Consider the following 14893-nt stretch of genomic DNA (forward strand, 5'->3'; position numbering starts at 1 on the left):
TGACCCCATGGAGCAGGCTCCTGGCAGGACCTGGAGACCCATGGAGAAAGGAGCCCATGCTGGAGCAGGTTTCCTCATAAGACTTGTAACCCTGAGGGGAATCCACACTGGAGGAAGGACTGCACCCTGTGGAGAAGTGGTCCATGTTGCAACAGTTAGTGGAGAAGTGCAGCCCATGGGATGGACTCAGGATGGAGGAGTTTGTGAAGGACTGTCTCCCATGGGAGGGATGCTGGAGCTGGGGGGGGACTCTTCTCCTTAAGCAGCTGCAGGAGCGACCAGTGACAAACTGACCACAACCCTCACTCCCCATCTCCCCACACTGCTGGAGGGAGCCAAAGCTCAAAACATGAGACAGAATTTTTTTACCAGGAGTAAATATGGGGCTGATGGCTCCTCCCAACTAAGGAGGCAGGCAGAAGAAGAGGCAGGAAAGAATTCAAATTCCTAAGTCATTGTAGCTCTTCTTCACACATTCTATATTTATGTCCCAAAAGTGAAAAAAATGTAGTGCTAATACGTTAATCAAAGAGTAATCAGGCATTTCTTATTTCAAACTTTTTCAAACTTAACTGATTCAAACTGAACAACACTTGCTGTGACATTACAGGGATGCACAAAAGTGCCTCTCAAAATAGCAGGGGCTGGAACCTCAGTAAAATTTCTTGGAATTAAATTCTGCAGAACCAACAGGCAATTCAACCTCATTAACAGAAGGTAAATTCAGTTTATCGTGCAGTCTTTCATGATTCTACCTAAAGAAATCACTCATCCAGATAAAAACATGCTTTAAATCATCACCTGCATAAGTGGTCATTAAAACTGGATTTACAAAGGTTTAACATCTTTAAAAAGAAAAAACAAATTTCATTTCAAATTTCGTTTTCCTCCACAGGAACATTATGGTAGCAGAAGTGATTATATACCACAATAAAGTCATGCATTCAATACAAAGAAAGACTGCTGTGAAATAGAGATCAGGTTCAAAACAATTCTACCAACTGCAGGTAAAAGGTCACATAAAAGGAATACATTAATGCAATATTCTGAACCAAATATTCATCTTAGAAAAAAATAAAACTTGTTTAATTACTAAAATTTCAAGGTTTTGAGGAACACATTACAAGTTTATAATCTAGAAAAGCAAATTCCTGTAAATGGTGTTAAAAGTACTTAGGAAAAAAATTAACTGAAGGAACTAGCCACAGCAAAAAAAAAATCACTGCTATATGTCCAGTAGATACTTTTTAAAAATACATAATCACACTTAGGAACCTCTGAACACCAATTTCCCAATAAAAACACCAATAAAAAGCTGAACACTAATTTTCCTGATGATTTGAAACACTATAAAAAATGTCAATAAACAAAGCAAACAGGTTAGGTAAAGAAAATCCACATGCAAAAGATTAAACAAAAAAAAAAAAAAAAAGAAAAAAAAAAACCGAAAAGGGCACGACTATATTCAAATTCCAGAATTAATTTTCTGTTTTCATTTAATGAAGTTATAATTTAAGTTCTAGAATTAGAGATTTTCTGTTCACTTTAGTGTTTGCCCTAGCTCATCCCTGTGACTACCCATAGCAGTAAGCCCTGTAATTAGGAAAAAGATAGGGAGGACAAAGCAATTAGAAATAAGCTTAGCAGCAAAACAGAATCCAACTGTGTCTTTGGCATTAAAAGCAAATTCCCATAGGCAGGATGCAAAAGATAATCAATATTTCTATATATTTTTTTAGCTTTTACAGAAATATACAATAATATCACTTCTTGTAAAAACTTATGATGATTAGATAATCAAAGTACAAGAGGGATATAATTCAAGAAAGGTAAGATCATACACAGTATAAAAATTAAACAAAGGTTGTAAAATTTAAAGAAGTTTCCAAACAAGTTCGCACAAAGCCTCTCTTACAGGCTATGAATTTTAGAAGTTGTCTCAGACTCAAAAGGAGTATGTTAAGGGCAAATTAATAAAATGAAATAACCAATCATGTGGACCAGTCAATACTACAACCTAATTTCAACAGAAACTGTCACACTTGCCGATTGCAATCTCTAATTGCTCTTAAATCAAACCAGCAAAGTGGTAAATTGATTCTACCTTTTTTCTATTTTTTTTTAACTAAGAGTTATTGAGAGTTTCAGAAAACCACTGACTACTAAGTCTCACATGACATGAAGAGAATACAGCAGAACAAGAAACAAGATACTCAACAGAAGTGTGAGCTCCTAATAATGGGATGTTAGCAGTTATGAATTCTCAAGTTAATAATCTTACTATGGAGAACAAAGAAATATGCAAAGCATACTAAAAATCTAACTTTCTTGGAGATTATTCTTGAAAATTGATACCACTAGTTGAAAGAATACTTCCAGAGACCAGAGGAAGTTGGTATTTCAATTGTTTCAGCCTGTCCTGATGAGGTCTTGGTGTACCCATATGCAAACACACATTTGTTGAATGCAACACCTGAGCAACCAAACCACACACAGTTAACACAAGCCTCAGCACCTTACAGGATGATCTGTGTATATTAAGCACAGTTCAACTCAAACCATGATTCCCTGACTCTGATGTCAAACATCTCCACATGAATGGGACATGTTCTTTCCAACTCTGAAATCAGAAAACCCATTTCTCAACAGTACTGCCCACTCTGTAACACCAACAATAGTGTAATTTTATTGGTGGATAGCAAAAGTGATTCTTGCTGAGTACGATGAAAACTGTCATTATTTAACCCTGTATGTTGCTGCTGGAATTAGGTATTTTCTAACACATCAACAGAAAGGGAAGGTCAGAGAACATAACAGAACCTAACCTGCTAATAAGGCAAATTATAAGTGTATGAAGCGTGAGCTGTAATTTCATAGCTACCAGTTTTAAATGCTTACAGGTTCAGTGTCAGCTCAGCATACACAAGTGAATTTTGAAGGAAAGACTTTCTAAAACTTCTCAAGTTGTTAAATATACCTCAATTAAGGAAAATTTACTGGAGTATCACTGGCACCTAAATCAAAATTTAAGTACAAAACTCTAAGCCTTTCTCCATATGAAAACCTTCAAGTATTTTAGGATTTTACATTACAGGAAAAAATACCAAGAGTGCTTGATAATTATAGAATTTATACCATTATAAAGCTCCTGCATATATAATGGAATGATTACATCATGAAATTTTGACATAAGTAACTGAAGTGGAAGAGAAAGAACACATTGACTTACTTTTTCTGTAGTTACAGTAAGAGATGGAACCAAAGATGGGGAGGACTCCGACTGCTTCTTGTATTTTTGCTTGTGTTTATCTTTCTCTTTATATTTCTGTAAGTTGTGAAAAACAATAAAAACTAAGTTCAGCTTCATCTTTAAAATAACCCAATCTATATCGCATCAAGTGTTATCAAAACTGAAGAGATATGGCAATCATGTCCTGTGCTATTTGGAAAACACATTAATGCTCTGAATGTTTTATAATGTAATTTTATAAAGTAAATCAAGTACTTATATTTGTTTTCAAAGTGCATCAACTGAAATTGTTCAATAATAACCAGCATTTATGAATGCACTGTTGTTAGTATAACCCATCTTTACAATAATCACTTAATCAACAAAAGAAACTGAACTAAAAAAAGAGACATGGCTTCTGTATCAAAGATCTTCGTTTATTTCTCATCAAAGATTTCTATCTGCATCTCTGCATCTGCACAGTATTTTTTGTTGGGATACTAATGTCAATTAATGCAAGGTTTTAACTCTGGCTCCCCTACTGACATCTCCATGCATAAGAATGGGAAATCTGATTTAGATTTCATTTCCAAAAAAGAGACATACATTTTACAGACGAAATAAGTATTTTCCATGGTAAACTGAATAAAATATCAAAGCTATACAAATCAAATGTGCTTCCTAAAAGAGCTGAGAATGAAATCAGTTTTTTAATTTTTATTTCTTAAACATTAATGAAGCATTGGCAGTGTGAATAAAATTGTGCCAACAGAGAGAAAATAACTTCTTATCCCAGAGCCTTTATAGTATAACAGAAGTCTTTCATACTGGCAGAAATCAATTTTTGAAGGGTTACAGAATCAGACATAAATTGTATTTGTTTGAATAGTTTAGACAAATACTTCACAAAAACAGCAAGTCTGACAAAACTAACAATTAAACTTAGAACACAGAAGTTCACTATTTTTTCCAGTCTAATCATAAACTAGTCATTTTTTCTTAGCAATGTAATATGGTTTCCTTAGACAGTCAGTGTCAGAAGATGCAAAGAAACTGCAGCTGGGAAGGAAAGTTACTTAAAGCTAGTGGCACTCAAGTATTTAATTTCTTTAATTATGTATTTGTGGAATTTTTGTGAACTAACACAAAACTCTGCAGAACAGCACAATGCACAGCTATTTGTTCAGACTGCTTCTACAGAGAGCTAGTAAAAAACATGCAACCATATGGATTGAAACAAGGGGTTCAAAAATCCCATTGAGAAGCTTGATAAGATGTGTAAGTCTAAATAGCCATATGAAAACTCAGTAACTGTTCTGAATCTTAAAAACTACCCATGCTGATCTTTCTGTATCAAAATGATTGTCCAAACTTTCAAAAGAACATCATTTGTTCAACAGTGACGGCCCAACCACTCTCACCAAGCACCAGGACAAGATGCAACATGTGCATCCTCTATTCAAGTATGACCAAGTATCACCTTTCTATTTCTGTCACAATGGAAGAAATATCAGAAACTTATTTCATGGAATCAGCCTGAGAGAGTAAAAGAATGGATTTTTAAGCTCTCCAGTAAAGTAAAATTGGTTAACTGACAACCTAGATGCAAAGCTGAAAGCAAAACACTTATCTCTACCTTTATGAACTGTAAATACCAGGTGACTGACTTAGAGATCACCTTGTTTCTAACCAGCCTGAATCCATTTAACTAAACTAATTTTACCAGGAATGAAATACAGTTTAACCAAGAAAGTAAATATATCAAGAAAAAAACCTATCAGCACCAAGATATTATGTAGACCTATACTTGCTAGATACAATACATTAAATCCTTTTAATCCTTGTACACTTCTTAAAACACAAAGACAAGTACAGTTTAAAAAGCTGACACGCATTTCTAGGTCTGGGGGTTTTACACACTCAAGTGAACTTGGGGTTTTTTTTCCATTCTGCCATATGGATAGAAGTATGGAGGTTTTCCCTTCATAATAAAGTGAGCAGGTGTCATAATTACAATGGCATGCACCACAAGGTAGGTTTTAAATTTTTTAAACCTAATATAGGCTTGTTGAAGGAGCTTTAGATCAGGGAGGCTGTGTTTGTTTTCTTTTGTGTTTTTCTCAATGAGAGATTGTTTGTCTCTTTTTGCACCTGGAAAACATATTAGAAAGGAAAAAAAACTACTGTGGAGAGGAAAGATTCAAATGCACTGCACAGTCTTTTCAATAACATCTTAAATGTAACAATCCCCAAAGTGCTACACACACTAACAGAAAAGCAAGCACGAATCAAGGAAAAACAGAAGCATCTACACCAAGACTGCCATGTTATTCCTTGGTTCTGCTGATTTATGAAAGACTTTCACCAGTACTAAGCTACCAAACTTACTACATCATCAGTGGATGTGTTTAGAAAAACTTGAGTAACAATTTCATTGAACCCTAGACAAGCTTCAAGAAGGAAGCTATGGAATGGCTAACCAGTGCCTGAGCTTCTTTGGCTTTTATCATTCTACTGGGAAATTCAAATCATCCTAAAGAATTTTTTTTATTTATAATTTTGGAGCCAAGGGGCAATGACTTTAATACACTTCAGGATGAAACTTCACAACAATAACAGTAAACAATAAGAAAACTTTTAAATGAACATGTTTTACAATTTTTTCTGTTGACTTTTCTAGTGTTCTTTTACTTCCCATGTTAATTTCATCTAAAAGGCAAAAACCAATAAAATTCTGACCAAAGGAACACTTAGGAGGACTTCAAATTACATTTTGTAACACACTGAAATCAACAGCAGTCCCTATACATAAGGAGGTGTCAGGAAGGACAAGGGACACAAGAACAGCAGGAAGGAAAAGGGCATAAACAACTCAGTGTCTGGAAAGAATATACCTGATTTCTGTAAAGTGAAGCATCAGCAACCACATCAAATTCCTCCCCCAGATCCAAACCACCAAGACAAAGTTTGCCATGAGGGCTTACCAAGGTTACAGCTTTCCACTGAAAGCCACTGCAGGGGTAACCCATTCTAAGGCCTTCTGCATCCAAATATCTCAGTCACAAGACATCTTCTTGTCCTTAACTCTACATTTCCTCCTTCTTTTAGGTTATATCTCCTCTCACAATTTTTTCCTTTTCTTTTATAATCTTTTTTCTTCCCAAGGAAAGTTGAGAAGCGTTACTTCTGAATGTGAATTGACTTCAAATGCATACAACATCAAAGAACTGGAGAACAGTGCAGGAAAATCTCTGAAAGAAATGCTCAGCTTTTACACTGGTAAGAATAAAAATTTCAACAAGCTGCTGAGACTGCTCAAGAGACACAGCTCCTACAAAATGACTTCTTGCAGTTGCACCCTCTTCTACCACAAAGATGCATAAAAACTCTAAGAAGAGTTCTGAAATATCCAGTTTGGAATTCAAAAAAGGATTAACAGAGGGACATGAATTCCCACAATATTTAACAAATATGACAGCTTTCAATCAAGTCTGTCTCAAAGGCCACACAAACTAGCCATCTTCCCTACTGCCACAAAACCAACAAACTGTTAGGTCCCAATGGAGAACTCTGCATGCTTCACTTTTGTAAGGTCTCTATTCAGTCACAGCCCTAAAATACTCCAAAAAAAGGTAGCAGCACCTCACCAACATAAACATCCATCCATAAAACCACATGAGAGTCCCCCATTCTAAGGAATGTAATGATATCAAATGTCTAATCTTTTTCAAGCTTTACTGTAAGGAAAATAAAGGAGAGAAATTACTCTTAACAAGGACTGAAAATAGTATTGCCAGTGAGTGAAAGCTAAGGGAGCATTAAAGGCAGGCAGAACACACATATCCCATTTATATACTTAGTTCAGATGTTCTAAACTCCTGTGCAGAGCTGATAAATGCCATCTGTACATTCTGTAAAACCAAGATTCAGCAGAAGACACAATTCCAAGGAAGAACATATGACAAAATAAAGGGCCAACAACAAAATTGACAAAGAGAACTTTAATCTTGGTTCACAAGACCAGATTCAGGCAGCTCCTGAAATCTTTCTTACTGTAAGAAAAAATAAGGCATGATTGCCATGCAGCCCTTGGGTAAGCACTGTAACAATGCTGGTCCTGAACAAATTGAAGAGCCCAGATTTATGGTGCAGCTAAATACCAATACAGAATGCCTCGAGTTCAGGCATCATGATTAATCAGAAAGCTTTATTTCTCACCAGGGATCTACTTTTTGGCTTTTGTTTCTTACCTAAAAAATTATGTAATCCCATCTTAACTCCACAGCTACATGTTGCTAGATAATAAATATGGTGCAAAATTTCTGGAATTCTACAGCACCCGATGTGCATTGCTTCCTTGTAGAGCAGGGGGTAGCGGAATGAAGAAGGGGAAGGAAATACATTCTGATTGTTTCTGTTTCTCCCACAAAGACTCAATCTACAAAATTATTACATAATATGACTTCACAAATACACTTTGGTTCAAATTCTTCATTTTTTTAGCTCATTTACTTGTTTTATCACTCTAAAGATCAACACCTGCTCATTCATTTTCTTTAACTTACTTTCAGAGAAACATTTGTCAGACCAGTGAAAAAGACCAGCCTCTCATCAAAATACCAAATTAAGGATGCATGCATTTTAGCTGTGATCTGTTACCAGCAGAAGAGACATAAACTGTATCTTTTCAAACTTTGGACTTCAGTGTTTGGAAAAAATGAATAACACAAGTGAACAATAAATAGTTCACTTCTAACAAACTAGAATTTCTTCTAATGCAGAAGAAATAAATGAGTTCAGCTTTTCCTTTAAATGGCATTAATAATTCATAACATTTCCACATGGAAGTATCATTTAACTCGTTAAATGATATTTACACCTATTTGTATTTACACCTATTTGCAATTCATTTTTGTCTCAGGAATGCATAGCCCTCTTGAAAGGGGTTTCTACAGGAGTTTATTTGATTAAAATACATTCCAAAGTTGGGCATTTAACAGTTCACTGTTACAAAAGAAGAAAAAGGTTTTCTGACCCCACTCTCACCTTTCTCAGAGTGCTTAGTGTCAGACCTCCCATTTGCCCTGCTCAAACTGCTGAACAGCAGCAACAAAAAAACCAAGTGGAGAGTCTTCTGTTGTTTTAGTGAGCTACATTAGTTTCGTGAAGAACATGAAAGATGGACAGTAACAGGCATAGACAGATGCAGAACAGAGAAGCAAGATCTCATGAGTTCAGGGAACAGGAGACTAACTTCTCTTTTGGAAGACCTAAAACACATGCACACTATCAGCAACCACCAGTGCTTACTCCTTCAAAACCAAACTGCTTGGGTTGACCTTGAGTTACTGCATTTTTATGCCTTCTCTATTACAGAAATCCTTATCCTCCGCTACCTTTGGCTGTTCCAAGTTTTTAAACCTCAACAACATTTTAAAATCTACTTTTCTTATTGATAATTAAGCAAAATCATCTGATTGCCTAAATCCCTCATTTTTCAGCTGCTGTTTGATGTCCTCAAATAATGTTAATGTATCAGAATGCTCTATTAGCACAAAGTACTCGTATCAGTTCTTTTGTCATTTATAGATTTTCTGCACTTTGTGTCACTAAACACTGTAAATCCTGAGCTGTCACATCACAACTAGCATCCCCAGTGAAAAGCTGTGCTTAGTTCTTGCTCGTCCCAAATAAGAGGCCAGATCTGCTTGGCCTCTAATGTAGGACTAGTAGCTATTAGAAATATAACCGTAATAATAACTGCAGAATGAAAGATGACCACAATCCCCAAGTTTCAAACTCAAATCTTAATGTATCTTATTTTTTAACAGGCATCCATCTAGCTAGCATTTTGAACAGTAGAACCCACAGCAGAAAAATACAGTGCAGCAGCAGTGCTGCTGCAGTCACAGTAATAAAAGGATACAGGCAAGAGATAGTTTAGAGGGAGAAGTAGGACACTACTGCCAGCATTATTCTTATACATACAGCTCTAAGCATAACACTTGTTTTTAAGAACCATTCTCAATTCAATTACTTAAATACTCAAAAGCCTCACTTAAATGAGTAATGGTCATAATTTTAACTGTCAATGGTAAAAAGACTCAAGAATCAATAATAAAAATGCCATCCAAATCTTCTATGAGGTGCAAGACTACCAACACTTATCCAGAATGAGCTAGTCCTTTGCTATGTAACACTAAAATACACTGCTTCTGTTATCTGTAGTTTAGTATTAATTGTTAGTAATGGATATGCAGTGCCAAACACTTGAGTAGCGCTTTCTAACTTCAAAAATGGTGCAAGATTAACTAAACCAATGCAACTATGTATTGCCAGTGCTCACCTTCATTCATTCCTATAAAAATTACAAGTTTTAATTACGTATTATGTTACATACTGTGAAATGCTCCACTGTCTGCAAGGTAACCTAAAGATACCTGTCACATACATATCATGAAATAGGCAAGTAGAATGGCATACAGAAAGAATCCATTCAATTTTCCTGTCTCAGTCAGCTTAACATCATAGATCATCTTTAACTGCATACGGTCTACCAGAACCCAAGATAGGGTATGGGTGAAATATACAACTTCATAAAAAAGTATCAACATCACCTTCTAGAAACTGTTACAAAGTACTAGTAATCTATTAAATCCAGAATCCAAAACCAAGAAAAAGAAATTTCAAAGCACCTTATACTTCTGCATCTCTCATAGTAACAGCTATAGAATTGAAATCATGCTGGTTTTGAATGGTATAGAGTTAATTTACTTCATCTAGTTGGTGTGGGGCTGTGTTTTGGATTTGTGCTGAAAACAGTGTTGATAAACAAGGAATGTTTTCATTTTTGCTGAGCAGCCCTTATACAGGGCCAAGGCCTTTTCTGCTTCTCACCCCACCAGTGTGTGGGCTGGAGGTGCACCAGAACCTGGGAAGGGACACAGCCAGGAAAGCTGACCCTAAATGACCAAAGATATCCCACACCATAGGACATCACACTCAGTATATAAACATCAGGGAAGAAGAGAAAGGTGGGATGTTCAGAGGGATAGCATTTGTCTTCCCAAGTAACAGTTACAACTAATGGAGCCCTGCAGTACTGGGGATGCCTGAACACCTGCCTGCCCACGGGAAGTGGTGAATGAATTCCTTGTTTTGCTTTGCTTGCGTGCACAATTTCTGCTTTACCTATTAAACTGTCTTTACATCAACCCACAAGTTTTTTCACCTTTACCCTTCCGATTCTCTCCCCCATCCCATAAGGGAGGAGAATGAGCAAGTAGCTGTGTGAGGGTGAGCTGCTGGCTAGGAGTTTTATTTTCTTTCACAGTAAAAGACTAAAATGTGTACTTTGAGATGGAAAAAAGACAGTTGTAACGTAAGCAGCCTTACAAAATTCTACATCTTGCAAACTAGTTTTTAGGTATACCTGAGGTGGTATGCTTTTTATTTTGATCTTGTAATAATTAACTAATCCCAGCTGACAAGCTTAATGCTACTGAGGTGTTTGCTGTACCAATGTATACTAAAAGCATTACTCTTTTCTCAGTAATATATATAATGTGTTAGTGTAGGGTAAAAAAATATGAGGGAGTCAAATCAGTAATTCCATTATAATCTTGAGAATTGAGACAAGAAGTTCCTACTTTTTCTCTTACTAAAATAAAAGAAAACATAAATTGAAATGAGCTTATATTCTTAAGTATTTTTTCTTGACCTCAACAAGAGATCACTGTGCTGGTGCCAGCTCCAGTAAATGTCATGCAGTTGATTATCAGGATGACAGTTGTATACACAGAACACTGCACAAGTTGACAGAGAATTTTAGTGAGCAACAAGTCAAACCAGACTGTCACCTTTCCTCTTAATCCTGCAGATAAAAATATCTATTACTAAATATACTCAGATAGAGTAGCTTTCTAATGAAATTTTGTTTACACAGCCACATGCTGTCAGTATTCCCAGACAGTTAGACTTCCAACAGAATTTGACATGAAGAGATGTATTAAAAAAGAAAAGACTACACTCCTATGAAAGTCAATACAGAACAGGTGTCCAGAAAGAGAAACACTCTTCACTGGCAACAACAGTAAAGACGGAAGGATGAAAACATCTCTCTTTTCAAACCCATGGAACCCAGAAATTCAGTTTTAGGAAACATGAACTGGGTTCTGCATCTTAGATAGATATTAGTGTGTCTATACACTGAAATGCATGTGGTTTATATTTACTGATCAGCTTTTAGAGGTGTTTCAGAGGCATGTTTCTTTCCCTCTGACTGAACAGAATTTGGAGTAAATTAACAGGGATGTGCATCACCCTTTGCATCTATACCACACAGTTCTTATTCAAATAATATTTATCTAGTATTACTTCAAATACTAAAATTGAAATAATTTCAAAGTGGTTGCAAACCACTTTTCTTCTAGTTATCTTTAACATTCTTAGAATTTTGCTTCAGACATCAAGACCAGTTGAAAGGATTAAACAGTCAAATAAATTAAACTGACTAACAAAATTTACAAATTTAATAAAAATGCAATAGGATACTACATTACTGAGATGAGTTTGGAGCTTTTGTCCCCTAAAAAGTTACATAAAACCCCCAATGTTCAAGTAGCATCATTTAGTTTATGAAATGAGGCAATTCATAGAGGAATGACACAATTAGAATCATCTTTAAAACACTCTATACAGCACTATAAAGTGACTCCTTGGGACTAAAACAATATTTTTTGTTGTTGTTGTTTTTCAAGAGAAAACAGAAACTACTGCTTATGCACTGAATGGTAACCCAAAAACCTGCAATCTGATCCTACTTTTACCACAGAATCTTCTGTGATGCATAGCAGTTCCATTTTACCTTTTCCCAGTCAGTTGTGCAGACAGTGAGGAAATGCCCTGGGAACACTGGATGTGAGCGTTTACAACGAGCCTTGCAACAGCTCACACAGGGCATTAAAGCCATTAAAAAGCATCGAGCACCTTTCTCCCAAATGAAAGTCACTGCCCTGACACACGAGCACGGGCTCCTGCACAGCACACTGGCAAAGTCTGGGCAGTTCCAAACCCAGTTCCAAACCTGCACACAAGCCTATGGGAACTTTCAATGCAGAGACATGGTTTAAATCTTCCCTTCCCAAGGGCCTAACAGCCAAACTCCCAGCTACAGTGGAACACAGCAAGTGTGACACACTGCCACAACCTCGTCTGAGGTGTTCGAGTTTCCACCCACAGAATCAGAAAAGCTGTAATGTTTCTTTAAGAACAACACAAGCAGCAAAAAGATGCCCACAGCACATTAGTAGCTCAGTATTTAGGACACTTATCCTGGCTCCTGCATTTTAGGTTCTCCTCTGATGCTCTCCAACTTCTGTGATAGTGACAAGAGGCCCTTTGTTACTATCTTATGCTTTTTGCCTCTTCAATCACTTCTTAGACATCTGCAGTCTTCAGTCATGGGCCCATTTTTGTTTAATTTACATTATATGAGCCACTACAGCAGAGTTTTAAATTCTCTCTTCCTGCTCAGCTCAGACCAAAGCACTTCTAGTAGAAAAGGCACCTGAGTAATTCAGCGGCTATACAGTAGTTAATTACTACATAATATATTCACATTTTTCAGAAGTCATAAACATATAAAGCTAGTAATGTTGCCTAATTTTCATGTTAGTGGCAAAAAAAATACTTTCATTATACAAAGGTCAATTCCAGATATGTTTAGTTCCTTCTTTAGTCCCTCCAAATATAAGACTGCCAGTAACATTAAAGCAAGGCATTCTTCCACAGCCTTATGGTGGCCTAAGAAAGCCTGAGTAAGTACCTGGGCCCTGAAGAAAAGGGATATTATAACTGAATGTCAAGTGACATACTACCAATCCTCTTTTGAAGGATGAGGTTGTGTCTTTAGAAGGGACACAGCCTCATCACTAAATCATTTCTAAATAGCATCTCTGCCACAGAAACTAACAATGCTTAGGCAGTAGTAATCAGAATATAATGAAGCTATTTATTCTGTAGCTTCAACATCGTCATGAAAATTAAATCATACCTAAGGTTTGGTTAGAATTGCTCAGGTTTTTTTTATTATTATACCCTTACATATTAGTTACCAATTTTGTTGGCAGCATGCCCAGAAGAGACTAAATACACTATGGAAGGGAAGCACAGGCTTTCAGCTGAGCCTGTTTGTAAAAATGACAGTTACTTATATTAACATTTTCAGACCAACTGCTTCTTACTGCAGTGTAATGTCTCACATGCACAAATGGATAGCTTTTGAGGTCTTAGCAAGAAAAGTGGTTCCAAACCACAACTCATACAGCTACTGCTTGGCAAAACAGAAAGCTTTAATGATGCCTACAGATCAGATTATCCAAATTTCCAAAGAATGAAGATGAAAGATACAGCAGAAACTACAGTGGTCTTGAGAGGGATTTGGATGCCACACAAACACTACCGTATCTGCGAAAGATATAAATATTTCCTATCATATGACAAAAACCTAGATTCTCATGTGATTTACAGAAGAGGAAATAAGGAAAGTCACCTTAAAAAACTGCCCTACTCCTCCAAGATATTTAATACAGTTTATCAAATACACAGCATAAGCTGAAAAAATAGCTGACACCATTGACTGAACACACTCAGTTTGAAAGTCCCTCCAAGTGTACCCTGTAGATTACACAGGTATTACCTGGGAAGCATAGTATCTTCAGTCAAATTCATTTAAGAAAAACAAAAAGTAAAACCCAAAATAAAAGAAAAACCACAAACCCACCAACTTACAAGTTTTGTCAATGTGAGTAAAAATCCATGCAAGTACTTTGATAAAACATGACCTAAAATATGATAGTAGTGAAAAACTAAGAAAAAATATGGCAAATATTAATAAGGGTTTATCATGCAGCTAATTCTGTAATGTGTCATTCAAAATTGGTTATTCTACCAATATGTTACTAAGAAAAAAGAAGCCCTGCCAAAACCCCATACTTTTATTATTTTAGCCCTAAATTTAGATTTAGAGGTACAACTGCATCACAATGCACACTCTTTTCTGCATTACCAGATAAAGACAGAATGATTCACATACACCATTAAACAAGTCTAAAGATTAGATTTTTTCTAAGATTATCCAAGAACAACTGGCAATCAATATCCATCCAAAATTGAAGGGATCTTAAAATCCAAATCAAATATTAAGGAGACTAAGAGTCTAAAGACTGACATTTGCTATTCAATTTCCTGTTTCTATAAATAGAGTTCCTTTGTATAATAAACATTTGGTCAAAAGATTCTTTGATTCCAATTTTTATGTAATGATTTTTAATAATGTAAAACTAAGTTTACCCACATTCACACAAAATCCTATTAAGCTATTTGTACAGGCACGTGTGCTAGTGAGCAGTTTGTATGTATTTTTAGAGGCCTAAAAAAAGTGCCAAAGCATATTTGCATTATTGTGTCTGTTATCCCCCTCTGTTGAATTTAGATGACAAATTTCCTACAGACAACTGTTAATGAAGCAGTAATAAAAACCTAAAAATAGTAATCATCATAGATTTGAATTTATTTTTTAATAATAAGCAAAATCAGATCGTTAAAAGAGTATGGCAACATTAGAAAGCAGCAGTTATGTTCTTTGTACCCTCACAGCAAGAT

General features: G+C 35.9%; 1 protein-coding gene across 10 annotated transcripts in view; it reads right to left on the reverse strand.

Annotated features, from left to right (window-relative positions):
• The window catches only part of MLLT10 (MLLT10 histone lysine methyltransferase DOT1L cofactor), a 135950-nt gene that overhangs the window by 62330 nt on the left and 58727 nt on the right, over positions 1-14893 (reverse strand). For all 10 annotated transcript variants that reach the window (XM_030966989.1, XM_030966965.1, XM_030966971.1 and 7 more), the window contains one exon: positions 3230-3325. In XM_030966989.1, coding sequence (XP_030822849.1) covers positions 3230-3325 — 96 coding nt within the window. The remainder of the gene's footprint in view (positions 1-3229; positions 3326-14893) is intronic.

The sequence above is a fragment of the Camarhynchus parvulus genome, chromosome 2 (assembly GCF_901933205.1).
Source record: "Camarhynchus parvulus chromosome 2, STF_HiC, whole genome shotgun sequence".
Lineage (NCBI taxonomy): Eukaryota > Metazoa > Chordata > Aves > Passeriformes > Thraupidae > Camarhynchus > Camarhynchus parvulus.